Source organism: Echeneis naucrates, chromosome 16, assembly GCF_900963305.1.
Source record: "Echeneis naucrates chromosome 16, fEcheNa1.1, whole genome shotgun sequence".
NCBI lineage: Eukaryota > Metazoa > Chordata > Actinopteri > Carangiformes > Echeneidae > Echeneis > Echeneis naucrates.
Window position 1 is genome coordinate 1,952,305 of NC_042526.1, and position 27,543 is coordinate 1,979,847.

Sequence of the window (27,543 nt, forward strand, 5' to 3'; positions counted from 1 at the left end):
TGTTGAGTGCCCTCTAATCCAGACAGAGTCTCCACCATCATCATCATCATTTCACGCTCTAACCTTGAGCTAAGTAGCGATTACGTCTGGGAGGATCCAGCTGTGGCTTTTAACCAGCCTTCAGCGTCGAAGAGGAAGAAGAGTGCGGCCGACAATGGCAGGAAATGGAAACTTGTAATGAGAAGTTTGGCTGTGGCCACAGTGACAGCAGCCAGGACAGTGAAATGTTAATATTCACACGGTCTTATTGGGACACAATGCAAATATAATATCTTTGGTGGCAGCATAATATAGTTTTTTCTGAAACACACACAGTCTCACAGCGTCCCGGATGTCGATCGCTCTCTCTCTCTCTCTCTGATAACACTTTACGACACGTACATGAGATTATCTCCGCCAGCCATAAAAAAGGGTTTCAGAGCAGAGAGGTCATATTTCAGCGGACTCCATTCTCACTGAGACAAATATGGAGACGGCGTCATTAACCGGTGAACTTCTGCTGAAATGCAAACAGTAACCAGGAGATGAGTCGAGATGAAGCAGGTTTAGGTCAATAAAACGGAGAGGATCCGTCCAGAACGAGGCCCATTTAGGAAATCTGTAAACAGTTCTTCCATGGGAGGCACGAAACACAAAGACGCACAAAAAGTCTCCTGTCATCCTCACAATATTAATCCCAGGGTCCATTGCTGCACAGTTAAAAATGAGTAGTTATGGTAAGTCTTTTTCAGCCATCAGGAGGAGAGGACAGCACACTGACCGACTGGCTTCAGTGCAAGAAAGGAAACAAAATCGTTGTTGGACACTGAACGCGTTTCATACATTCATATGTTACTGAGGCTGAACTCGGCGAACAGTCTTCACTGTTTCCCTGCAGCTCGAGGCCGGGATGGGGACGGCCAGAGAAGGCCGTATTTGATATCGGGTTAGAGACAAATAAACGTGACTTGACTTGACATCGGCTGCTTGCAGGGATCAAAATAAGAACCTTTCAGTTACTGAATGTTCTCTAACCAGCGATGTGCCCTCCCAGAAGTAAACACAATAAAGATGTCTGGGCCTGTTTGAGCTGCCATGACTACGTCCCTGGAAACCAGGACGGCTTGGAGTCCTCCATCCAGGCTGCTGACTAATTGACGAATACGAGCAAATACTGAGCAGTTTTTCCAAAGGTTGGCTGTCTAAACTGATGTCATGAACAGCGGTTTTATGAGTTTGAAACGAGGCATCTGCATGAGAAGTCTGACAAAGTGAAAGTCGGCTGCAGCTGAGGTTGTTATCCAATCAGCTTCTTTTTTTTTTTTTTTTTTTAACTACCACAAACGTAATTTTTCAAAATGTGAGCCGTGAACATATTTTTCTCATTTTCAAATTGCCCCTCGGTTAATGGAGGAAAATAGTTTGGCCGAGCAGGCCGAGTATTGTCGGAGATCTGCTCGACATTTGCTCAACAGGTGCTCCCACATTTACTGGCAGAGGTTTTTGAAATCCCCAAAGCTTTTCTACAGACATTAAAAACCCATTTAGTCTCAGTTATAAACCACGTAGTCCACAGGGAAGGGTGACTCCTACTGGATGGATCAAAACTACTCCCATTGTTCTGATTACACGAAATAAATCTTCATATTAGCACAAATCTTTATTGCCGCTGTCATTCCCTCCCTTCTGTCCTGCTCCCGTCTCACTGTTCCTCCTTTTTTTTTCTATTTTCATTCAGTTTTCCCTGTTTTTATTTCATGGACAGTTTTTTCTCTTGAATGTATTCCTTGAGGAGATTAAAAACAAAATAAAGAAATTTCAGCACTCAGTGAAAACCACCTGTAGAATAAAACCCAACAACATAATATTAAAACTGTAATGAATTTATGGATCAACATGGAGGTCAGCAGGTATCTGTCCATCCTCTGGGGAGCGACAGAGGGAGGGAGGGACGAGGATCGTTTCGCGTGAGTTCTGCTGAAGGTGCACTGAAGCCATTGGTCCCCGTAGACCGCCATCAAGGTTGAAATCCATCGTTAACTCAGAGGCGTGGCCACTTATTGATGTCTAACTCCTTTGAGTTGGTGCTTTGCCAAATGAATGGAGGACTATTTTAGAGATTTAAAGCAACATCAGCATTAAGGTATCATCCTGATGTGTGTCTGCTGTGTGAACGTAAATTAAATCTCTCCTTTTGGCTCTAGCTTTGGTCTCCACACACCTCTCAGAATAAATCCCCAAAATGTTCAACAGCAAATCCCGACATCTGCGTCTTTCTGCCAGAATGGATTTTGGCTTAAAATTGCTCTTTGTTACGTATCTCTGAATTTTTGCTTTGTTTTAATCTCTCATGGAGGCTGAGATGGTTCACTGCAGCTCTGGAAAAGAACAATGGCTGCACACAGGGAGTGAGACTCGCACTAAGCTGGTCTGACTGGACCTGGAATAGCAGACCTTCTCCATGACGGCGGTCCGTCAGACTGAATCCTCTCCTCCCTCTCTGCAGGAATGTGGTTAGTGAGTGATTGGGAGTTTTTACCAGCTGCGTGTTTAACCTGAGAGTGCGACGCCCTCAGCTTGACCTGGAATCTGAAAAACTGTCGTCATTTTGCTTTTAATCTGAGGATGCTGTCATTCCACGGCCCGGAGTGATTAAATAACAACCTGAGCTGCTGTCTTACACGATGTTTCGGGCATTACAGGAATGTTATTACAGCTCTTTGTCTCTCGCCTGTTTGTGGGGAAGAGCTAACCGTTGGAACGTCGAACGGAAGCTTTCCAATGCGCCTCATTGTTGCCCTTTGTGAAACATCTCCAACTGTTGTGTTTTTGTGATGTTTTTGACAACCTACATGTGTGTCTGTGGTCAGCAGCCAGTCATGGATGTGATTCCTTGCAGTCTTGCACTCCTCGCAGCCTCCCTCCGTTTGGAACAGTTGGACCAAGAAGTCTGTTCGTGTCCCAACTAACTGCTAATGCTAAACAGCATGTGGTGCTTTAAGCCAACCATAAAAACACTGACAGCTCAAGGCTGCTCCAACAGAACGCTCAAATTCCAGATAATTTACAAAATCTCATCTTGATTTAATCTGCATAGATGGATTTATGACAAACTCAGAGCCTGATTTATGAAGGTCAGTTTTTTCATATACTCAGCTTGGAGAGACTTGCAGCAGGAACCAAATTTGGTTTCTTTCTTTCTTTTTTGGATGGCCCAGTTCTCCAAGGTTTCCTAAAATGGAACTCCAAATCAGCAAAGATCAATTTTGATTGCATGCATGAAAAGGTGGATGAGGCGACAAAGACTCCTGCCTGTCACTGACCCGATCCAGCATCAACAAGACTCATCCAGAGCCAGACGCATTAACCATCAGCTGGAGTTGGTGAAGTAAAAGAGGAGCAGCTTCATTTCTCCACAAGCAAATGTGGAGAGGCTGAATATGAGACGAAGTCAAGCTAACTTTCAACACAATTCAAATTCCAGTGAGAAATAAAATACAATGCAAATTCCTGTGCTGAAGCGCAGCACAATGCAAATTCAAGCACGCATGCAAATTCCAACGAGCACACAATATTAGAGGAAGATGGCCCCACCCCTGAACGCCTTTCTTAGGCAGCACAACACGGAAACACCACCGTGGATGTCCTCATCAAGGAAAAGCTTCTATTCTTTGATCAGCGCTGCAGGTCTCACACAACGTCCTTCTGCTTCCTGTGACGGAAGAACGGGAACAGAAAGGCATTCCTGAAATGAGAAAACCAGGAGGACACGTTGGTGAGCGGCAGCAATGGGGTGATCCCGTAGCTGACCGGGAGATTCGGTCATCAGGTCTGGTAGAGTTGTGGTGGAAAGAGGGGAAACAGCAGAGCAGCACTGGGCCAAGAGCCATTTAAAACAATGGGGCTCATAAGAGATGGAGCTTCCTTGAATTGTGAACAGTTTCCAGTTCGTGAATGAAAACACGAGTCCCCAGGAGGTGGTTTTTCCATCATGGAGTTCCCATCGGGGTGACAGAGCACGGGGGTCACATGGGTCAGCAAGGCAGCATGATCTCCTTCAAAAGTCCAGCACAGATTGACGCACTGATGGGACCTGTGACAGCAGGTGGCGTTAAACCTTACACCTTCTGCTGCAGAGCAGGAGATGGAGGTCAGAAGGAGAAGAACACAGCTTCGTACTTATCAAAGTGCAGTTTATTGCATGAAAAAGGAAAAGTAAACAAAGTGACAGGAGTTGAGTTTTTGGGTCATGGCCAGTCCAGTGTTTATATCCATCACAGGCCCAGTGCGAGCTAACGTGGAGAAAAATGTGATTAATACACTCATCACAGTTTAACCTTTGATTTATTCTGATACATTTCTTATTTTGCATGCTGGACTAATACATTTACTTAATAAATTATGGCAAATGATGGAAGACCACTTTAAATAACAGAAGAAACGACAGCACAGTGATACAGTAGCTGAGGTTTACATTATATTTCTAATTCTTGCTGTAATGACGTTCATGTCGACGGCTCGTTAGATGGAAACAAACGCAGTCTGACATTCTTGCGACAATCGAAATCTTTGTGCACTTTCTTTCCTCACATTAACGTACACGGCTCCACCTTAACCTGGTAATCGTTGAACACTGAAGGTTTTCACATTGTTTTGTTCCCTTAGGATAACATGAAAATACTATTAAACCTCGTCCAACATGACTACAGCAGGCCTCAGATTTGGGAACATTTCATCGTTGTTCAGTTAAGGCTCAAAAATGAAAGATACGATTTCACTGTGATGTCGGATCAGCAGCGCACTGGAAGCTAATCGAGTCCAAATCTGGTTAATATTGCTCGTCATGTTTCTGCATAGAGGAGGGAGAGCATCAGTAGTAGAGGCGCTAACGCCGGTTTGACATTAAGGAATCTCATCAGCATCAAAAGAAAAGTTGAAGAAAGGCAACAAAAGAAGAAACATTTTGTTGAAGTAGGCAGATTTATCAACAGTGTGATCTTTCAGGAACTTGAACTTGCAGTTATTGCACTCTAAGTTAAAGATCTCAGGCACTCAATTTAACGTTAGTTTCAGCGACACGACCACAATCCGTCCCTGCAGCGGTGCCAGTGTTTGTTTTCCCTGCTCTGGCTGTAGTTTCAGCGGAGCCCGTCCAGGTTTCACAAGTGGTTGTGGAGCAGATGGAGAGAGGGAGAGAGAGAGAGAGAGAGAGAGGACGCTTTGCCAGCTTTACGCCACGGTTTTCTTCTTACACTCCACGGAGCAGAAGAGGAAGCCCTGCACCGCCATGAAGCGCTGGCCCATCAGGCACTTGGAGCAGCCGGAGCACTTGAAGCACTGCGGCTCGGCGTGCCAGTGGTGCTCGCCGTAGGAAACCCGCTGAGCCTCGGGCTCCACCGCGGTCTGGCAGGCCGAGCATTTCTGAGATGGAGGAGGAGATTATGTTGTCATGTGAATGTCGGCTTCAACCTTTTCCTTTATATTGTAGTTTCTCTTTCTAAAATGAATTCGTACATTCTGAGCTTTAGAACAAACTGTCAGGACTTCTGGACTTTGTGAGCTCACAACAATCCTCCTGTTAGGAGCTTTTTCTCTGTGCTAAATGTTTAGCAGCACAGTGGAATCCCTGCTTCTTAATGTTTACAGTGGCAGTCAGAACTGAAGGGGGAGTACGACTGCGGATAAAAACAGCAGGATTATGTTTGATAAATCGTGTAAACGCACGTTGAGTGCTTCACATTCTTGGTTGTGGGTGGCCTGCATTCACTTGCAGACGTTCTTTTATATCAGGACAGCTGTTGTTAAACCTGCAGGAGACACTTTCATAGTAAACTGACTACCTGTGATATCACGGGGATCGGGAACAGCTGTCAACTCGACAGATATGTTTTCCTTTAGATTATATAGAACTTCATCATCTAATAAAGTAACAATGACTGAACTTAAATTATGATGAAAATGTTTTACGTTCAAGTCCACTTTATTTTGGTTGAGTCTTCACTGAGAGAGTGAGATAATGATTTGCTTTGCTCTCTCTTTTTTAATAGAGCAACATTTTTAACTGAAGATATGGAACGGTTTGACATGAAATATTTAGATTTAACAAATAAAAGTGCTTTTAGAAAGAGTCTAATGGCTCAGAACAACAGCCACTTGCTGTCTTATATATATAGCTGTATTAAATAATTTGCTACTTAAAGATAAAGTGTGTACTTCTTTTTGATATCAATCCTTTTTGGTATCTTGTTCTTGTTCCTTTATCTTGGATTTCATTGTTTTATTGTGATTTAACTATAATAATGTTATCATATGAACCTCAGGAAGAGCAGCTGCTCCCTGGTATTGGCTAATCATAGGTGAAGAAATAAAGATGTGCCAACAGCATCTTCTAAAGGTGTTCAGATTTGAGGCAGTGAATTTAAAATCTTTAGCACACGGTGATCTTATCTGTGTTTTAGAACACGTGTCTAATCAGACAGATGAAATGACCCCAACTATTGAAACAAGCAGAGAAAGAGAGCCTCACCACAGCGTAGGTCTTCATGTAGCACGGCTTGCAGACGGGCTTTTCATTCTCCATGACGTACGTCTCTCCGGCGAGGATGCAGTCACACTCGAAACAGCAGAAGTGCTTCAGATGCCAGTTCTGTCCCTCGGCCTGAGTGTACTCGTTACTGAAGATCAGCTGTGCGTTAAAGACAAATAAATAAATTCAAAATGTTGTTACCGACCCCGAAAGTGACGCTGACTGCCGCCTCTTACCTCATCACATCCTCCGCAGCGCGGCTTCTCGCTGTCTCCGTAGTGGCGTCCACAGTACAGTTTGCCTTTCTTCCAGAAGTAGATCATGTCCACCAGCAGCTCGTGGCAGGTGCAGCACACAAAGCACGCCGGGTGCCACAGCTTATCGTAGCCGGCCCGCTCGGCGTAGACGGCTGGCTCGCCCAGACGCATCAGCTGCTGGCAGTGGTGGCACATCTGGGAGAAAGACAAGAAAGGAAAAGACCATTTTTATTATTAGAGAGAAATAAAATCATTTTTGATTGCTCATTTAAAAGACAAAATGCAAAACGACCTAAGTCTCAGATCAAAAATATAGGCATAGGCAACATCCCCGTCACTGAGTCCGTTTCAAAGTGAAATGCTTTGCTTGATCTGACATTTTATAGAAAAACATTAGAACTGTTTGACTTCAGCTCTCCCTAAACAACAGACATCACACAGCAGATGTAACCTGAACCGGCTGTTTTTATGAAGTGATTGTGAAAGGAGAGATAACTGACAAAGCTGTTTCTTTTCTCGTCCAGCTCTCCCTGAGTCCACTTCTGTTGGACATTTCCTCCCGAAAAGTGCTTTGGTCAAGTGTTTGACCTCACCGTCTGAACTACATTGAATTTTTTCCACAGGTTATTATAGTCAAAGTATAATAAATATTGCCAAGTGTGATCAGCTGCTTTTACAACATTGTTAGCGTCTTAAGTGTTGTGGCACCCCAACAAATCAAATTCTTAGGTGTAATACAACATATTTCTTTGTCCCAAATCTTAATTTTTATATTTCTCCAGTGAAAGTTTTCTGTCTGAAATGTGAAATCAATAATTCCAACAATGTGATGTTTGTGCAGCATCATTTCATCATTTTACGTGGAAGGAATTAATAGAAAGAATGAAACTCAGGGGGAGGGGAGAGAAAAGGAACAGCATGCAGATAAATATACAACAAAAAAATAAGGAACTTGACGCCGACGCTGGTCTCACTCTTGAGAAACTGCAACTGCTTCCGGTTTCAGTGTCAAACCCCATTTTGATAAGTCACAGCAGAAATAAAACTGAAATAAATCATTTGACCCCAGATTTAACTAACAGCACACGGTGAAGACAAAATGAATAATAATAATTTAAGTAAACCACCATCCATCAGCCTGAGTCACAGTCAGTTGGTATTTTGGCTCCATCTAGTGTCCTGCTCACGATTCTGAGTATTACTGTTAAACATTACAGAGTAAATAATAAATATGTTTGAGATAAATTATGGACTTAACAGTGCTCCGATGATTCTCTATAGAAATGATGAGGGTTGATTATATCTTATCTAACATTAAACATGTAGAGAGGCAGGAATATCTAAGAATCTGCAAAGCCATTTACACATTTGGAGATGATGAAAGTTTAAACTAATTCAACGAGCATTAGCTCAAAATTGCTAAAATAAATGAATAATAAGATTTTTGTTAAATTATTCTTTGCAGACGTTTCCTATTTTCTGCCTCATCTATCGCTTTCTTCGGCTGCTGGTAACACAACCTGACTCAGAAACAGAAAAACGATGAATAAAATGGTCTTACAAAGTTCTGCTGCGGTCCAGATCGCTGAGGTCCAGGGACGGCCATAGCTCCAGCAGTGGCAGCAGTGCCCATGGATCCTCCGGCCGGTCCAGTCCCAGGCCCTGAAAGCGGTCCAGCTCCAGCTCCAGGACCCCCCACATGCCCAGCACCGGCGCCTGCAGCCGCTGGGACAGAGCCAGCTCCTGGTCTAAATCCATGCCCTCCACTACCAGCACCTCCAGCCCCTGGTGCACCAACACCAGGCCCTAACCCGGCGCCTCCAGCACCAGGACCACCGGCTCCCCCCTGCTCCCCCGCCTGGACGGCAGCCATCTCTTCGGGCAGCAGAACATCTCCCACCCCCAGAGCCTCATCCTTGTATTTGCGGACGAACTGCTGCATCTTCTTGACCTCGGCAGGACTCAGCTCGTGGCACTTGGACGGGTCCTGGTCGTGCTCAGGCAGCTGGCGGGCCATCTGCTGCCGACGGTACGCAGCTCCCTCCGTACCCGCCACCGGACGCTTCTCTGGCGGCAGCAGCTCGATGTAACGCACCGCCTGGAAGCGAGAGGGAAAAATTAAATGGCAAAGCATATGAAGGACAGAGAAATAGTTTAAGGACCAATCAGAAGCAAGGTGGAGGGAGACTGTCCTGTATTATGGTGAGAACACCAAGGCCCAACAGATACAGGACTAGACCAAACAAGGACAGATTCAGGACTTTTACAGACTGGGTAATTCCAAGAATTACATCCTTTTACTTCTTTAAAATGCTCCAATCCGGGACTTCTGTGATTTTGACTTAACAGCCAAACACCCCCCGTTTTAATATCAATGTTTCAAGAAATGTGGCTGAGTGAGCTCCACAATTTTGAGTCCGGCATGTGGATTAAAATGGAAATTAGTTATTGAGACCTCTAGAAGCCAAAAGTTTCAATGATAAACCCCCAATGCTCCTTAAAAAAGCTCTTTTAAATGATCCCAGCTGTTCTGTCACTGAATATACAGTTCATAATGCCAACCATAAATCCATCCTTGTATTTGACCTGGAATGATGATGCTTATCAGTTAATCAGTCTACTAGTTTTTATTTTGATCATTTCCAGCTGCTGTCCAAGGTGAGAAAGGTGAGATCTTACCAGGTACTTATTGGCTACTGGCGGCGCCCACTCATAGGTGACAGACTTCATGGGCACGTCTTTGGGAACCGGCATCACGCTGGCTGATGTGGCACTGACAGGCACCGGCACTTTGTCGGCCTTTACTGATGCAGCTCCTGCAGGTATGGGCTGAGCCTGGGCCTGGTTCTGGGCCTGAGCCTGGTTCTGGGCCTGTTTATGAGCCTGAGCCTGGTTCTGGGCCTGGTTCTGGGCCTGGTTATGAGCCTGGTTATGAGCCTGAGCCTGGTTCTGGGCCTGGTTCTGGACTCCGCTGGGTGCTGTTCCCGTTGCGGCTCCAGCAGGATGTACAGATCCAGCTCTGGCAGCGGGGGGCACTACAGTGGCAGAGGCACTCGGCGGGACGATGTGAGCGGTGCCAAGGGCCGGCAGACTGACTGTCATCATGTTGCCACGGTAACTGGGGATGCCGTCAGTCTTCAGCTTGGCGATGAGGCCGGTGTACTTGGTGTCCTCGAACAGCTTGCCAACCTTCTTGTTCTCCTCCGAGTTCATCGACACGTCGTGCTCGGCGAGGCCACATTTGCAGTTTCTGCAGATTTTTCTGGAGAAAAACATTTCAGGCTTTTATTTTTCAAAGTTTTGTATTTCATTCATTCAGACGTGCTTGTTACAACACTGACACGATGTCTTACAACAGTAGACTAACACAACAAGTCCACTGCTCTCCTCACAAGCTTCAACACAACTCGCTTCATATTTCAGAGTAACGTTGACACAATTTACGGGCAGCGGGCGTGTTTCTGCACGACCAGGCTCAGATAAGTGAGAACACACTACTTATGTTCAAGAAATGTTCTGTAAACTGTCAGATACGATGACTCTGAAAGGGCTGAGAAAACTGTGAGAGATGGTGATGACAGATATTTAAAGTTGAAACATACGGCACAGTTTCTGTTTTTCATGTTTTACAGCCTGATCACCTCAGACTGCCACCACGGAGCCGTGCCAGATTCTTTGTTCTGGTTCTGTCTTCAGCTAAACCAGCCGTGTGTACAATTACTGGTCCAGCTAAGTGCACATGACCGGCAGGGAACTCTGGGTGGTCCGGACTGGACTGCAGTGTCCCACATCAGAGAGCGAGCAGAACGCGGCGTAAACACAAAGGTTTGGAGTCACTGGTCGTTCTCGGCCTCTAATTTGACCTGTTTTGTTGAGTTAGGAGCAGAAGACGCCGTCTCTCAGACCCAATCAGAGACGAAATCCCATGAGCTGTAGACTCAACTGGACGTGGGGCCGTATTCTCAGGAACAGTGTGACTGTTAAAGACTTCTAATCAGACTAAAAGGAAAGTGATGTTACTGACCAGTGTGTTTTTTTTTTTAATGACTGTCCTGGGTCATAATTCTTCACTGAAATAACAGGCAGGTGAAAAACTCTGTTTCTACTGAGCATCAGCGTTTTTCCCCTCCTAAATGACGCACGCACCTCCAGATGTCTTCTGTTGAATTTAAAAAGTGCACAAACCTCCAGAAATGCAGCTCGAAGCCTTCGCACTTGTCTTTGCATTTCAAGCAGGCCGCTCCGGCTCCGAACTCGTGGCCCAGCGTCATCTGTAAACAGAGTGCACGATTACAGGTTGCAGTCAGAGTACGTAAACTGTTTGTGCTGCCGGTTGGGGTCAAAACTGTATTTAATGTCAGCACAAATAACCAGTTTGAATGATCTGTGTTTTCCTCCTCATTTCTCAGATGATGCTCAGCTGCATCAGTGAAACGCCATCACGTATTTCAGCCTCTTTGGCGGCAGACCCTGGAGCTCTCGTCTCTTTAACGGCCCCCTCCCCCCATCTTCAGTGTCAAATCAAAGGCTGTGTCCACCTTCAGCCGTTAAAGATGTTTATGACCTTATATGGCCAACTATTCAATGATGCTGAATGCTCTGAGCGGTCCCGCCGCCGCCCCCACTTTGTCAGAGAAATGTTTCTGACCCAAAAGACACTAAGTGGTGAGGAATGCAGTTTTTGAAGGTGCAAGCTCGACGTCTGCATTTTAGCTTCCAGAGCAGAGAGAGAGTTTCATTCACAGGCGCTGAGAGTTAAAACGGCAACCACATCCATGAATCTGAGGGAGATGCACAGAAGCGTTCACATTAACAGATTGTGAAACCCAACTGAAACCAAATATCTGAATATTTGAGACTTCGTCTGAATAAATGTATAATCTAAAATTGAAAAAAAGTTTAGCTGTTGAAATTTCAGATTTTTAAAGAACTTTCCATATTGACATTTAAGATGGCCTGAAGTCAGCGATAAGTGGCCTAAATTCTTATCGTTAGAAACTGTAGTATGACTCAGCCCTGAAGACTCAAAGTTTACAGCTCAGGCCGGATGAGTCAGATTAATGAGTCACTTCGGACCGGATAGGCGGCCATTTTTATTCTAACTGACTGTCCACCTGCTCTCAGACCACCACATCATGTTTCTGTGACACCAACAAGCAACAGCTAAGAATAAATTTAGTCTCTCTCTGATTTAGCAAAGCAAAACGCTGCTTTTCGTTTTTCTATTTTTAAGATTATTTCTGCTTTCCATCATATGGATCAAAAATAATTTGCAGCCCTCTGACCAAAACTTCCTTCTTCTTCTTCTTTTTTTTTTTAAACAGGAGCTGCACCAAATATCAAAACAATTGCATCTTAGTTCGTCGTCTCGGGAGGAGAAGGTGGAGTTGAACAGGAGGGAATCTGCTCTGTACTCTGGAACTGAAGAGCGGATTCAAACAAGAATTAAAGTTTATTTATTTTGTTTTTTTAATGCTGTGAGATTCATCGAGCTAACAGGCAGGCTGTCCTGTCCTGTAAGAGGGCAGCTCCGGTTTTGACAGGAATTAGTCCTGCAGCCTCCTCCAGGGATTAAAAGCAGACATAACAACTGAGATGGTGCGGAGTTTAAAGGACGACGTGGGAGGAATCCCTGCACTCATCTGTTCACAGAAATATCTTTTTTTTATTTTGTATTGTCAACAATATGCACATCTACTGGACTTGATCTAACTGTGATGTGTGTTACTCTTTGCACATTTTCTGTTCATCAGGGTTTGAACTGAGAAGACGAACCTGACTGAAATTAAAGCTCTTCCACTGGACTCTTCCCACAGATGAGATAACTTTTCCTCCTCCTGGTCCAAACTCCATCAACAAATCTCTACATTTTACATCCTCTCCTTTAAAAACTGAGACACACAGTGAAAAATAGAAATCTTAACACCCCAAAAGCAAAACTTAGAGCTTTTTAATTCGGCGGATGACTTTTGGGTTGATTAAAGTTTAAAACTGAGTTGTATTGAATCAGTTGGAGAAGTTTTCTATCCAGGACAGGACTCACAAATACTAAAACATCCAATTTTGTGTTAATTTGAACTATTTCTTGGCCCATATCTGCGCCGAACTGTGCAGACGTTTATTTAGTTTGAGTGAATCATCGATTTTTATCTTTCACACCTTCTGAGTTTTGTCCATCGACGAGTTAACTCTATATTTCCTACATTTTCAACGCAGTTTGTGCGTAAAAAAAAAACCCAAAAACTTCCAGGCTGGAGTTTAAATATCTCAGAGAAGTTTGGTGAGAAATTAGATTAGAAATTAGAAGAAGAAGAAAATAAATATTAGCTCATTTCCCTCAACATGTCACCGCCACCTGCCCCGGGATCCGCACACCTTTCCAGGGCGTTCCCCGGTTCGCCGCTCGGTGCCCGGCCCGGCCCGGCCCGAGCGGGGACTCACCTTCTTCACCTCCTTTTCTATTTCCATCCTCAACGTCCGGATGTTTGTTGAGCTCAACACAAAACTAACACAACAAAGAGACGGAGCTGAGAAACAGAAACCCCGCCGGCCGCCTCACTCCTCCGCTCTCTCCGCTTTCTCCGCCCGGAGGTCCCGGCTGTGAAGGCGGACACATCAAACCAACCTGTTCCGGTCCGAGCTGCCAAAATAAAAGAGGAAAACATATTATGGAGACAATAATACAGATATATGTGTACATTTATAAAAGAAATGTATTTATATAAACAAACACACAGCATTTTTTCTGATGGGTGGAACAAAATGTGTTCATAAATATGCTGAAGCTTTATTATTATTTTGATGGTCTTATTGCTTTATTTGATTGTTTTATGTATAATTTTTCCTTTGTTATGCATAAAAAAGTGACGTTTTGGTTTTTAAGGATTAAATGTAAATCTGTCGTTAGAGGCCAATCACACAAACAATTAACCCAGAAGGAATGAAGATGATTTACAGCTTCTTTAAGGCCCAGTTGAAGTTAATCTAACTTTAAAATAAAGTGAATATACATTTATATTATGTTTTGGTGGTTTTGCTTTTGATTTTTGAAAAACAAAAAGCACCTTTCATCCGGATCATGCTGCCTAAGCTTCTCCAGATTCACAACCTCTTCACACAGTTTCCTTTTCATTGATGTTTTAAGGAGGAGCTTCACCTTTGATTGACCTCCAGCTTCACCAATAGAAGCAGAGGATTAGGTTTCCGCTGCACATTAGAACCAATCAGAGCGAAGAGGGGGCGTGGTCTTGTTCTAACAAAGGAAATGATAGTATTTTGACAGATTGAACCTGCTGTGAAACGAATATTTCCCCCTTTCGTTGTCCTTATCTTCATGTTTTCTGGGTTGTTGAAGGACATTCCCTCTTCACATGAACTTTTTGATGTGCAGGCATGCTGATGTACAACCTTGGCCCCATAAGCAAAAAAAAAACCAAAACAAAACCTGCACAACTTCATAGCTGTTTTTTTATTTATTTTTTTGTGCTGTCACACAGCGTGTGTGTTGCCTCAGCGGCAGGAAACAGTGGAGTGTTCGGAGCTTCCTGTGTGACGGGTCAAATGGAGTTCATCTGCCCGAGAGCAGAGAGCAGAGAGCTCTCTGATGACTGATCTGTCCTCTCTGGTATGAACATCTGCTCCACGTGTTCCCATTCCTCCTGCTCAGTTTGAAGCTCAGCCTGTCCTCGTGCCGTGCTCCAAAGCGACCTGACCCCTCTTTCTCGTCCGTCTGGGCCCAGAACACGGATGAATCGACAGTACGAGGGAGCACCCTCGTCCTGCCCTTACTCGTCTGGGAAACACAACCTTCAAAGCAGAGCAGTAACTTCACACTGCGCACAAATAATGAACATCCAACCTCATTTTACTCATCACCTTCATTGTTATTTGTTGTTTACTGTCCGTCATCCTGGCAACACATGTGTTTGCCTCTGCTGTGGGTTCTTTCTGACTCACATCATTTCCATAGATTACACGTTCTCCTTCTGATCTTCTTTTTTCTTTTTTTTAGCAGGCTTTCATTGTGTAGCAACAACAACAGCAACAACACAATCACAGACTTTTCCAAATGTCACATTTTATTCAACTGCAGCTTGAAAACATGACTGCGGTCACTGTCGTGGCCCATTTCTCGTCCGTCTGGGTGATGACCCATCAACACTCACCAGACATGAGAAAGGTGCATGAAATATATCTGACACAGTCACATTATTTTTAACAGCATTTAGCAGTGGCTTCTTATCTTCCCCTCACATTCAACATGCTGACACGTTTCATCAGAAACAGATGCCCCAAAACGAGGAAGTTATTTGAGAAAGATGCTTTTTCAGAGTGACATGGACATGAGTTTTATTTGTTTCATCGCGGCCCTCGGAGATGGTCAAACGGAGCAGGTAGGAGGACAGCGTCTCCTTGAAGGACACACAAGGACTCTGTGAATGGGAAACCCTGCAGCCGGTGTTTTCCACACAGCTAATCCGGTCTCTGCGCTTTTCCCGTGCAGGGTCATTATCAGCTGTGTTGCGTAAGACAAACTGGGCCAATCTGGGACAGTCGCACTTTGGATGGAGTGAAAAATGTCAAGGATCTTTATTTGGCTTTAAATGGTCACATGCTCAGATATCCGGTCGAAAGGTGTCTGAAAGAGGAACCAATTGGAATTGAAAATTGTTCTACAGTCTCTGAAGATATCCTCTGTGATGTGACTGTTTTAGACACGGGGGAGTTCTGCATCACATTTTAGAGGAGGATATCTCATGTTTGACCTGAAAGGCTGCTTAAACACCAGATGTGAATTTTTACACTCTGACATCTCAAGTTGTGTCACGTCTGGAAGTGTTTCTGACACGCAGCATTCACAGTACACGGACCGCAGCAGCTGCTTTGCATTTGGCCGCTTCTTGAGGTTCCTCTGCAACGACACAGAGACCAAATGATGGCCCCCTTTTTATTTTAATGGCGATAATCAAACATTTGGGTCTGAAGTGAAAGCAGGGAAACATTTTTTCTTCATGTTTATTCATGTTGCTTTCCAATTTACAATCTTTAAGGACACAATCAGTTTGAGAAATCAAACAAGCATCCAGAAAAAAAAGAAAATATATTTTTAAAAGATACTTTTTGGCTTTGTAAAGTTATTCTATCATCTTATCTTACGCTTTTTATGGTTTAGATAAATTATAAATAGCACTCCGGGAAGTTAATGTAAAATGTATCAGTTTAATTTGTTAAGTGTTCTCTGATTGGTTGTGTTATATGACTGCAAAATGAAAACAATTTGAATATGCCACATTGAAAGTGTGATTTAACAATTAAAAATCGAATTTAAAAACAATTTAACCTTTTACATTGCATCTCTTTGTATTTCATAGAACTGGATGAGACAGTCAGTCCAACCCCAGCACGCCTCAAAACAACACACAGAATATCAAGATGACGAAAACATCGAGGTGGGTGGTGCAAGTTCTGGTTTTGTGACACCCAGGCTGGCGTGGGAAACACATCAGCTGCCTACCTTGAGCAAGGTCGTGGTTTGGACATGTGACCTGGCACATCCAGCCATAAAAAGCCCATTTTGGATCCTGCCAGGCTCACACCGCTGGTCAAGATGAAGGTGCTGCTCGCATTCGCCGCGCTGTTGGTGGCCGTTCTGGCCAAGGAAACATTTGATGGGTGAGTTGACACTAATCAATAATCTATGAGTTATATATACACAGTTCTTTTATGCCTACTCTGACCCATCATGTGGAAATCAGAATGTAGCCCAACAACATTTTTATCTTTACATACTTTTGGGTTGCTTCTATAATTCAAAGGTTTGAACAATGTTTGGATGCGCAGGATGGATTTCTGGCATGATGTCACCAACCTGTGTTCTGTTTTTAAAAAAGAAAGATGAACATGCCATTACATGAGCAATAGGTCAAGTTTTGATAATTGACTAATTGACTAATTAATTGATTGATTTCGACGTAAGTGGCCCAGATAACTAATCATTTTGTTTGTTTTCTTACTTAATTGTAAAGTACTTCAGGTATCAACGCTTGTCCCTGTGATGTCACGATAGAACGATAGAACTTCTGCTTAAGCAGAGCCAGCCTTGAGAAATCTTACTTTAGCTCACATGTGGACTGATTTGCTCAACCCGAATACCGCAGTTGAATAAATCAAACATTGTAAAACACCCTTGTTCTCCTTTTTCTGCAGACATCAGGTGCTCCGCATTGCTCCCCGAGATGAGGCCCAGCTGGCTCTTGTCAAGGACATGGAAGACATGATGGAGTTCGAGGTCATTTATCATCCGCTCATAGAATTTCAGTTCAAAAAAGTTTTGTTCAAAATAGAGAGCAAAATGAAGGAGTCCAGTTTATAGTGTCCCTTTTACTGCCAAAAACTCTTTGTGTCGAGACATTTATGAATAAACTTGATTGTTTGTATGGCGTCTGCATTTCTCTGCAGCTGGACTTCTGGAAGGGTGTGACTGAGGTGGCCACTCATGTGGACGTCAGAGTTCCCTTCCACAGCCTCCAGTCCACCAAGACCTACCTGGAGTCTCAGGACATCAAGTACTCCATCATGATCGAGGACCTGCAGGTAGCAGCTCAGACCTCTCCATCGTCCATCGTCTCGGGCTGACTGAGATGTGAACGATGTGAACTGTGTTTTTGGTGTTCAGGTGATGCTGGATGAGGAGCAGGAGGAGATGGACTCCGCTGCTCGCGATGCTGAGCCCAGAAACACCGACAGCTTCGACTTCTCCAGGTACCACACCCTCAACGAGGTGAGCACACATGACGTTATTCACGCTCTCATTAAAGAGTCCAAACTAAAGATCCCAAACATCCAACGATGCTTTCCTGTGCTCGGTTTAGATCTACAGCTTCCAGGACATGCTGGTGGCTGAGAACCCCAAAATGGTCAGCAAGATTGTGATCGGTCGCAGCTATGAGGGCCGTCCCCTGAACGTGCTCAAGGTAAAACGGAAAAGACAAATTAAGAAATCACAACATTTGCTGTTAAAAAAAGAGCTGGGCCTAAACCTCATTTAAATATAACACATTTTTTAATGGAAGAAAATTAACTCTTGAAATGATAATATATATTAATTTTTTTGAAAACTTGCACAGAAAAAAAGGTAACAAATAACAAAAAATGGGGCTTCTGTAGTCTCCTTATGACGTTTTTCTGCTTCCTGTCGTAGTTCAGCACCGGTGGAACCAACCGTCCCGCCATCTGGATCGACACCGGTATCCACTCCAGGGAGTGGGTCACCCAGGCCAGCGGGACCTGGTTCGCCAAGAAGGTGAAACCTGACGGACATGACTTTTCTCTTCTGTGTCTCTGCTGCACTAAATATTGTGTTCCTCGTCCTCCTGTCACCAGATTGTGACCGACTATGGGAGTGACCCCGCTCTGACCGCCATCCTCGACACGATGGACATCTTCCTGGAGATTGTGACCAACCCTGACGGCTACTACTACACCCACAACACCGTAGGTTTCAGAGTTTATCCGATTTTATTCTGACTTCAGCAAACTTTTTCATATTCATTGGCTTGAATTCAACAACAAGAAGAAGTAAAAGCATCAGCAGCAATAATTTGGGGTGCTGGATCGTCAATGAACAAACATGAATCCTTTCCTCTGATGTTTCTAGAACCGCATGTGGCGTAAGACCAGGAAGCCCAACTCCGGCTCCAGCTGTGTGGGAGTCGACCCCAACAGGAACTGGGATGCTGGTTTTGGAGGTAACGTTTCCCTTTCATCACTGCAAACCCCCTGAAGACAGACTCCGTTATCTTAGCATTGTTCCAGGTTGAAGGAAATCTAATTTATTTGTATGACAACCGCAACAAAAAATCTAAATCCAACAACAGCCATGTTGGATTTTGTGTCACTCCCGGTGTTACTGGCAGGTGGCAGCATTGTCCAAACACAAAGAACACACACAGTTTGGTGTTGGAGTCAGGTAGGCTGACTCAGCTCTGGAGCTTTCCTTGTCGTTTATTTGTCGTCTGTTGTCATGATGGATAGGAGCTGGTGCCAGCAGCAACCCCTGCTCAGAGACCTACCATGGACCCTCAGCCCACTCCGAGTCCGAGGTCAAGTCCATCGTGGACTTTGTGAAGTCCCACGGCAACCTCAAGGCCTTCCTCTCCATCCACTCCTACTCCCAGATGCTCCTGTATCCTTACGGCTACACCAGGACTGTCGCGAAGGACCAGGCCGAGCTGGTAAACACCACGGCTGCTTCATGCAGACAGAGAAAATGAACTGACAGCCATGTGACATTGTTGTAATCTCTCTCGGCAGCACGCTGTGGCTGAGAAGGCCATCACCGACCTGGCCTCCCTGTACGGTACCCGGTACAGATACGGCAGCATCATCACCACCATCTGTGAGTTGTGTTTTCAGTACGACAGCTGCAGCGGTGATTGGACCAGATTTTAAAGATCCCGTATCGTATAAAGTAGATTTCTGCCTTCTTTGATCGTAAATCAGGTTTGGGTTCGAAGTACCAAAATCCTCACTGAGCCTTAAAACAAGCCATCAAGACTTCTGTGCAAATTTTGCCAATTTAAAGTAAGCAAAGTGTTTCATTGTTCTCCCACTGCTGCAGCACCAAAGTAAACTCATTCATTCTCCAGATAGCTGAGTGAGAACTGAGTTTAACTCCCTGAATTGTTTCTCTTTTTAGACCAAGCAAGTGGAGGCACCATTGACTGGACCTACAACCAGGGCATCAAGTACTCCTACACCTTTGAGCTCAGGGACACCGGCCGCTATGGCTTTATCTTGCCTGCCAATCAGATCATCCCCACTGCCAAGGAGACCTGGCTGGCTCTGATGGTCATCATGGATCACACCTACAAGAACCTATACTAAAAAACACAAACAAAAAAACGTGCATGTGTGGAGAAAGCACCATCAGCTCCATATATCCTCAAATGTTTCTTTGACATCTTGAACAATGAACAGATCAATAAATGGGAGAGACTGCAGTTTGTGTCTTTATGATCTTTCACAGTATAAAGTGGAAAAGACTGAAAATTCATCGTTTGATTCCAAATTTATTTCTTCTTGTCTCCTCTTGATTCTGCCACAGTTCATGTTAATCCAAAGTTATTTTTGCTGCTGTAATTAAAAAAGAGCTGCTCTGCTCTCTACAGCCTCTTAATCTCAACCAGGGTTATCATTTATATAACAATTTTATTGTAATGAAGTACTTAATCTTATTTACCAAAGCAGATGTGAGTTTAAAAGGAGGTTACTCTGATGGCAATCATTTTAATGTAAGATTAAAAAACAATATTAGCCAACGTGTGTACAGCAGAAAACCATACTTTATTCATACACATTGATTTACCGACAAAATCATGAGATCAGCTGGTTAAAGTCAGTTAAGACTAATAATGAAAACACATTAATTGGATTCATCACTTCATAATGAGTCGTTCATGTGAGTGAATCGAGGGAGCGATCGCTGACATACCGACAAAAACAAAGGCAACCAATTAGAAATACTGTTTTCCCTTAATGCATCTGTAGGAGCTGAAGTGCTGTCCATCCTCCTTTAGTGACACTGATCTGTGTCAAGGCCTCAGTTATTCAGTTAGTGAGCTCCTCCCACAAACACACACACACGCACAAAATAAAAAACTCACAGTAACATTAGTGTGTAAGTGGATGCTCCGTCAGGAACTACAAAAACGGAAGCATGTTGAAGAAATACACCACGACTTTTCTTGTTTTGACAAAACTGATCAAGCTCTGTAACATTATTTGTACAAACACACATCAATACAATACACAAATTCCCAGCATTCACATAATATCATGACAACATTCAGTTCTCCTGTCTGCAGCTTTAAAACGTATTTTAGGAAAGTTGGCTGCTGGACTGATGCAGCCAGGAAAACGTGACCAGTCTGGAGATAATAAAGGCTGAACAAATCATCCACAGATATGAATTTGTACGGATTCATATGCTGGCAACGTATGAAGAATACAATTACATGAATTGTTCATTTGAGTGCAATTAGATTTCAGGTTCACAGATCAGGCACTGTGCAAATATACACAATTTATTAAATATTTAAAAAAAAAAGAAGAAAAAAAGAAGAAGAACCTGTAGTTTGGGGCGGAGTACTACAGTTTGACGTGAATTTCCAGAAGTGAAGATAAAGGCTATTTGTAAATTTGATGCTGTATTATGTCTGAGTTTAAATATTTCAGTCATTGTTGTTGTATAGTGTTTATTACTTTTCCAACCTGTGTGCTGTCGTTTCAGAAACATAAAAACACAAAACTTGAGAAGGATATTCAGCTCCTGCGTCTGCAGAAAGATGGCGGAGGGTGGCAGAAACACATGACAAACAGAAAAGCACGGCAGTTGATGGAGTGTGGCCTGGAATAAACGGACTTTGGGTTAGAGGTATGTTTGTTTATATCGGTGTGGTTGAAAGGGGGGTTGGAGTTTATTTCCAGGGTCGACTGCTTTGAGCCCTGGTGCCGTCCCTGCCAACGGCAGATGAACTCTGTCGACTTCGAATGCTGGACGCTTTAGACTGCGAGCTGATTGTCGACATGCGGCTAGACATGCGGCCTGCAAAAAACAAACATTTATTCTCAATAAAGTGCTCAAGTCAATATCATAATATTGTATGTTGTATATAACATATGTTGCTGACTGTAATCCAGAGCTGTAGTTTCTAACCTGGGGGCTGAAGCCCACTGCTGATACACAAAGGCATTGCAAGTAGGAGGACAAATTGTTTGCGCAATTTTAGCGAAAATACGTAACTATAACAAAGTTAAATTTCAATATATTACAGTTAAAACATAAAAGCTGTGAAAATTGATTGATTATTTGTCACATTTAAGGCCTTTCTGTGTGGTAAGATAAGAAAAAACAAAAAGAATATGTTGCTGGCTGGACATCGCTGTATATTTTTTTCTCAGCTCTTTCTGTTAAATTAAAAATCTACTTTGTGGAAAAGTGGAATCAAAATTGACAGCTGGTCATCAGCAAGACGAATTAAAGGGAAACAGAGACAAATGGTGATATGATAAGTGACGACTCTGACATCCTTTTTATATATGAGACAATATGGCCCTTTTTCCTCTAAATTATTAAAAAAAAAAAAAAAGGGCATCGTGTCGTACTGAAAAGGACTTGAACTATAAATTGATTGGGAAAATGTTTACTGGGGTAATAAAGCCAGTCCTTCAGTGCTTCATTAGTCCAGGTCCATGGTGTGATCTTACTGCTACTTGGGATGTGGATCTCCTCCAGCTGCTCCTGGATCTTGGTCAGCTCGTCTGAAGTAAACTGCCACCTCTTCTCTGCTGCTCGTGACTGCTGTTGTTGTACAGAGTTCTTCTTCCCCACCTTTGAAGACGTGGGAGGGGACAGGCACGAGGCTGGGATGAAGCCCGTCGTCATCCCTTCTGGAAATTTCTGAGCAATTACTTTGAGACCTGGGAAAGTTGGACAAAGGCTTTTCTTATATAGCTTATATAGCTTCTCTTTCTATACAGTTTTACTTTTTAAGGAAGAAGAGTGAGCAGCTTGAGTGAAAAGCTCTCACCTCCAGAAAGCATAAACAGATTTTCAAATCCTCGCTCACACATGGTGGTGGCCGCCTGGCTGGCAATTCTCTCATCCTCATCATACACAATGATGATCTTTCCTTCGACGTTTTTCTGCACAGAGCGGATTAAGTTCCAACGTGATTATCAGCTGTAACCTGAAATTGACTTTGTTGCAAGTTTTGTTGAAGGATACATATTCCAGCACTTCTTTGGTGTATGGGTTCATAGTCCGAGACAGTGTGGCAATAGGGAAACTGTGAGCTGTCGGAAAGACGAGAACAAAAAAAGATAAAAAAAAAAACAAAAAACCCCACATTTCTTTGGGATAAAAAGCTTGATGATTGATCCTTATTTTCATTCCACATACCGCTGATAATGTGACAAATTTCGTATTGGTCACGGTCCCGTACGTCCAGCAGCAGGTAAGGGCAGTCAGGGTAGGGCCTGTCAGCCAGCTTTGGCCTGGACGGTTCAGTCTCCCCCTTTTCCAGGTTCAGCTCTCCAACACCGCTGATAACACTGTGACGGGTCAAAGGTTGGAAAGGGTGTTACTTTCTTGAATATCTTTAAATTCCTTGTTCCTCGAAGAATGACGATAGTCAAACAAATCACTGTAACAATAAAAAATTGTCAGAAAATTGCAGTTTTAATCTATCTAAGACTCCTTGGGCTACAACACACCTGACCATGACTGCAAAAGCATAAAGTCTATATCTGGTGATATTATTTTGCTCATTTGTGTGATGACATGGATTTGTTTCATGAAGCATGAAGGCGATAAGACCTGGCAACTTTCAGACCAGGTAATGTGAGAGTGGATACCAGAAGATGTAAGCCTAATCACACTGTAGATACACACCACCCCTTGTGCAGGCAGGTTTACTCTGGTCCTGCCCTACTTTCTGTCTCCATCTGCCCTTCCCACAAGGTGAGAGTGACCTAAAAGTGCTGCCATTACAGTGGATGTAGCCCCTGGAGAGATCCCAGATAAAGTGAAACTCCTGGGGTCGCTGTTTAAGCTTGGGGGGCGAGAGGACAGGATGCTGGTGACAGATTGAGGGTGGGCATCTAGGACAGACAGATGTCTAAAGGGAGAAAAAGTAGATGTTGGGCACAAGCATAGATAATTTGGGTGCTAGGGAGAGGATGGATCAAGGACTGAGGATAACAAAGAAGATATTGTCTCACCATGCAGATAGTTTTTGACCATGTTATTGGTTGCAGATTTCTGAGACAGAACTCTCAAACCCTGGGAAACATAAAACAAAGCCTACTAATCTGCATGGTTAGATACTAATGGAGGTCATCTAATTTGGGTGAACTGAACCTTTTTCATGCCCACCCAAAAGGAATTACCTCATCTACCAGCTACTGTTTTCACAAACAAACCACACTGAGGCACAGAAATAAGACTCTTGGCCACAAGACTCTAATTTAATTTACTGTACCAGTGCAGTTAAACATGTCGGAAAAAGGTACAGGTGCTTGAAAATCTTTGGTGTGACAATTTAGGTGGTCCGCCACACAAAAACCCTTTTAATGGGTTTTTAGCAGAACTTTACCTGAGCAGAGTGGACCTGGCAGAGTAGCAGAAATCCCCTCTGTCGCCTGGACCCTGTTGATCAGGGAGAGGTGATGCCTTTGTGGAGCCGTTAATGTGTTCAGAGAGACTCTCAAGGTCTGCTTCAGACACCACTGACAAGTTGTCTGGAAATGATGGGACATGAGTCGGATCCATTGAGTAAATAGTAATTCAAATAATATTCATTGTAAAATGTTATAAAGTCAATTGAAGATGGTGATGAATAAAATTTCACAAGAAGTAAATATTACCTTCTGGACCGAGTGATTCAATGTTGTTCTCACTTTCATTCAGGTCTGACACAGAAGCTACCTGAAGGACCTGGTGGGAAGCAAAAGTGCAATAAAGTCTTTGAATAAAGGCAACAGACCGAGCTAAATGGTTTCTTTCTGCTCAGAACTATGCACACAAGTAGTCTGTCAATTATTCAGCGCTGTAGACGGATCAGGTTTTCCTGCTGGATTCATTCAATCGCCTCCAAAATAAAGGGCACAACAAAAGCTCTGGGATTTAGTTTTCATTAACTACAGTATAAATCTAACAGGATGCGCCACAATTGCTAAAGCAAAACAAATAAAAAACACTTAAGCTTACCAATTGTGCAAATGTTGTCACCTTTAACCGCTTGAAGATTTCGTCTTTTCGATACCTGTAATCTGAGCAAAAGGAAACAAAAAGAAGCAAGCAAAAAACAAAGATATAAATAAACATATCTGTCTTTTTGCATATTATCCAGCCTTAATACCAGCACCACTACACCATTGTTGGACTCAGAGGTTATAAATAAAGAGCAAGATGTGGACTCTCTAATTGACTGGATCTGTGTGCGTCTGCAAACAACTTACTCACTTTTTTTAATGTCTTCCAGTCTTTCCATGTACTTCGTAAGGCTGCTTCCTAACAAATGAAACATATCAACATATTAAAGAGACAACACGTTTAAGACTCACGAGTTTGAGATGGAACTGGCCTCCACATTAATGTAAGTATAGGCGGTGCATCAGGATGGAGTACCTGTGTCCAGTCGCGTTTTGACATGTTGATACTTTGCGTTTTTCGGGATTCTTTTTGTCATGTACTAAAAGGAAACACACACCATGGATTTTTGTTAGCTGTATAAACAATGGTAGTGGGCAGGTAACAAAAACCGACGTTGTTATTTAGCTTTTAGAAAGCGAAACTAACCAAATGAACAAACTTTGTCACACTTACAGGTGCACTGTTGATATTAGCAACTTAGCACTGATGGCAGCTTACTAACTAGCTAGCCAGCTAGCTAGCTAGGACTGCTGCGTTTGCTTTTTTTAAATTCACATTAAACATTAAAATACTCGACAGTGCAGTATTGGCTGTAAAAACATGTAAATAAAATAAATCGATACTGTCATTTAACTAACATTTACCTCCACGCTGCCGATACCTCGATTTAACGACATCCTTTCAAAACGAAATACCAAACATCAATTTCCAAGTTGAACAACCTGACTGCTGATTCGTCCGTTCATTTGCAGTGACCAATTACAGAGGTCGATACTGCGCCCTATGCCCCACCACAGCCAATGAGATGACCGGCTGGTTGCTAAGCAGCAGAAGACGCTCCACCTTCGTGATATGCGACGTTCAAGTGATTATAGAAAAAGGGATCCACTGAGGGAGGTTGTGTGTTCGTGAGCCCACTTTTCGTAGTTTTTCACAACAAACGCGATTTCTTACGAGTTATGTGCTACATATTTTGAACGAAGATCTTATTTTTTCTTTTCTATTTGTGATTTACAACTTTTAACCTCACGAAATGTTCTGAATTATCGGTGCAGCTTTTATCACCCGCCGTTGAACGCGGCACCGCCACAAGTGGCTTGTAAGAATTTAGCGGGAAGCGTTTTGTGTTTGGCTTCTTGTTCGATGCTGGAAAATGAGCTTTTATCGAGCATCACGGAGTGCTTAGTTAGGTTTTCATGTGAGACTGTCGGCGGAAACTGGGCTGGTGGTGGGGGGGGGAGGCGGAATCCGGGCTCCACAGCTCAGGTTTGACAGAAACGGAAGGCGGTACGACTTTTCCCCCGGACGACAGCAACACTGTAAACACAACAAATGTCCACAATGGCGTCTGTCCTGGTGAGTGTAGCTGGAAACAGTAAGGTTCACGGCGGAGACGTTACCGTGTGTGCTGACGGTAGCTGAGTCGGCCAGTTTGCTAGCAGCGTCTCGGCTAAGAGGATTTTCTGATTGTGTCTCTTCTCCTCTGTCAAGTCGTAACGCTGCAGTAGACCCACCTGTTTGCTATTTAAACGTCTGTAATAGCTGGACCATAACAACACAAATCTTCCTCATACATTTAAAAAACGGTGAAATAGTCTGCAGGCCCACCCATGTGCCATCTTCATCACGCCCTCTCCAATCGTGCAAAAGTTTCGACCCATGCTGTGTGTGTAGAGAAAATGAGATGTTTGACTGTCACTGTTTTTTTGCAGGAGGATCCCACCTTAGAGAGGCACTTCAAGGGCCACAAAGATGCTGTCACTTGTTCAGACTTCAATCCAAACCGCAAGCAATTGGGTAAAAAAAAAAAACAACAACAAATAAACAAACATACAACTGCTTCTGCTACGAGCTTTACATATTTACAGATGTTATTTATATGGTTGTTTGTTAGCAGTGTTAGCAGTAACCGTAGGATATGTAGTAAAGTAACCGCTGTCAGATCTACAGTGATAATCTTGCAGCTTGATGTGTAAGATAATGCCCAAGTTTATAGCAAGAAAGATGTACAAATAGGAATATCCAGGAGTGGAGTTGTATGGATTTGAGTGAGCAAAGTTTATGTTGTACTTCTTGACTCCACTTTCTCAGCTCGTCACTCTTTTGTCTTCTCGCAGCCTCAGGGTCTGTGGATAAGAGCCTGATGATCTGGAATCTGGCACCCAAGGCAAGGGCCTTCCGTTTTGTTGGCCACCAAGATGTCATCACTGGGGTGCAGTTCTCCCCGTCTGGTAACCTGGTGGCAACTTCCTCCAAGGACAGGACAGTCCGACTGTGGACACCTTCAATGTAGGCTTTTATAGCTTTAATCTAGAGTTGTCGTTTTTTTTTTTTTTTTGGTTTATATATATTTTTAGGGGTGATATAAAATCTATCTGCTGCATAGATTGGTCTCCAAATGCAATGGAAACTGCTTTACCCATTAAACTGGCAGGAGAATCAGACTGACATAAGCCATGTTTTAAATTTGTTGTTGTTTTTTTTTTTTTTTGTGTGTGTGTGTCATAGGAAAGGAGACTCAACAGTATTCAAAGCTCACACTGCAGCTGTACGCAGCGTTGCTTTCTCCTACGATGGCCAAAGATTGGTGACAGCGTCCGATGACAAGTCGGTCAAAGTGTGGAGCACTCACCGTCAGAGCTTCATGTATTCCCTCAACCTCCATACGAACTGGGTGCGCTGTGCCAGGTACTGTGCTGCACGACTTTCAGCCCCCTCTCTAACTACAGCATTACCATGTGTGTGATGGATTATGTACTTTTTCAGTGCATATTGTACTCTATTTGTTTTTATTGCTGTCAAATGAGCTCAATCTCTCAAGATATACCATAGAATACTAAGTTGTT

The 27,543-nt window shown here is 43.4% G+C and overlaps 4 protein-coding genes across 5 annotated transcripts in view; 2 read left to right on the forward strand and 2 right to left on the reverse strand.

Moving 5' to 3' along the window:
- Positions 1–4,155: 4,155 nt before the first annotated feature.
- Positions 4,156–13,374, reverse strand: tes (testis derived transcript (3 LIM domains)). The gene is made up of 7 exons (XM_029522923.1): positions 13,204–13,374; positions 10,948–11,033; positions 9,442–10,024; positions 8,324–8,860; positions 6,742–6,957; positions 6,506–6,664; positions 4,156–5,400 (listed from the first exon to the last, which is right to left on the reverse strand). Exons 1-7 carry the CDS (start codon positions 13,228–13,230, stop codon positions 5,209–5,211), a joined length of 1,800 nt encoding a protein of 599 aa, XP_029378783.1. The 5' UTR covers positions 13,231–13,374; the 3' UTR covers positions 4,156–5,208.
- Positions 13,375–16,188: 2,814 nt separating this feature from the next.
- cpa5 (carboxypeptidase A5) lies at positions 16,189–19,763 on the forward strand. Its single transcript, XM_029522688.1, has 11 exons — positions 16,189–16,434; positions 16,969–17,050; positions 17,221–17,355; positions 17,438–17,542; positions 17,634–17,735; positions 17,963–18,064; positions 18,145–18,255; positions 18,419–18,509; positions 18,796–18,995; positions 19,075–19,159; positions 19,460–19,763. Exons 1-11 carry the CDS (start codon positions 16,370–16,372, stop codon positions 19,645–19,647), a joined length of 1,266 nt encoding a protein of 421 aa, XP_029378548.1. The 5' UTR covers positions 16,189–16,369; the 3' UTR covers positions 19,648–19,763.
- Positions 19,764–20,098: 335 nt separating this feature from the next.
- On the reverse strand, positions 20,099–25,389 carry cep41 (centrosomal protein 41). 2 transcript variants are annotated; one of them, XM_029523334.1, is made up of 11 exons: positions 25,342–25,389; positions 24,953–25,016; positions 24,788–24,835; positions 24,533–24,594; positions 24,190–24,259; positions 23,919–24,063; positions 22,724–22,875; positions 22,550–22,617; positions 22,353–22,467; positions 22,030–22,242; positions 20,099–21,367 (listed from the first exon to the last, which is right to left on the reverse strand). In XM_029523334.1, exons 1-11 carry the CDS (start codon positions 25,372–25,374, stop codon positions 21,240–21,242), a joined length of 1,098 nt encoding a protein of 365 aa, XP_029379194.1. In that variant the 5' UTR covers positions 25,375–25,389; the 3' UTR covers positions 20,099–21,239. The 2 variants fall into 2 exon arrangements, with proteins under 2 accessions (XP_029379194.1, XP_029379193.1); XM_029523333.1 differs by having other exon boundaries at positions 21,970–22,242.
- A 234-nt stretch (positions 25,390–25,623) lies between these two features.
- poc1b (POC1 centriolar protein B) overlaps positions 25,624–27,543 on the forward strand; it is a 36,215-nt gene continuing 34,295 nt past the window's right edge. Inside the window, exons 1-4 of the mRNA XM_029523237.1 lie at positions 25,624–26,053; positions 26,410–26,494; positions 26,815–26,986; positions 27,206–27,385. Of these exons, the coding sequence (XP_029379097.1) occupies positions 26,030–26,053; positions 26,410–26,494; positions 26,815–26,986; positions 27,206–27,385 (461 nt within the window). The 5' untranslated portion in view covers positions 25,624–26,029. The remainder of the gene's footprint in view (positions 26,054–26,409; positions 26,495–26,814; positions 26,987–27,205; positions 27,386–27,543) is intronic.

Bases quoted from the DNA above. Each gene is read 5' to 3' on its own strand.
- tes (XM_029522923.1), bottom strand. From the start codon at position 13,230: ATGGAAATAGAAAAGGAGGTGAAGAAG. The intron at 11,034-13,203 runs GTGAGTCCCCGC...CTCTGTTTACAG, and splicing joins TAGAAAAGGAGGTGAAGAAG to ATGACGCTGGGCCACGAGTT. The intron at 6,665-6,741 runs GTAAGAGGCGGC...TTTAACGCACAG, and splicing joins GCTGCGGAGGATGTGATGAG to CTGATCTTCAGTAACGAGTA.
- cpa5 (XM_029522688.1), top strand. From the start codon at position 16,370: ATGAAGGTGCTGCTCGCATTCGCCGCGCTGTTGGTGGCCGTTCTGGCC. The intron at 17,543-17,633 runs GTGAGCACACAT...TGCTCGGTTTAG, and splicing joins GGTACCACACCCTCAACGAG to ATCTACAGCTTCCAGGACAT. The intron at 18,510-18,795 runs GTAACGTTTCCC...CATGATGGATAG, and splicing joins CTGGGATGCTGGTTTTGGAG to GAGCTGGTGCCAGCAGCAAC.
- cep41 (XM_029523333.1), bottom strand. From the start codon at position 25,374: ATGTCGTTAAATCGAGGTATCGGCAGCGTGGAG. The intron at 24,260-24,532 runs GTAAGCTTAAGT...GCTTCCCACCAG, and splicing joins TGACAACATTTGCACAATTG to GTCCTTCAGGTAGCTTCTGT. The intron at 22,243-22,352 runs GTGAGAGCTTTT...CAACTTTCCCAG, and splicing joins TCTGTTTATGCTTTCTGGAG to GTCTCAAAGTAATTGCTCAG.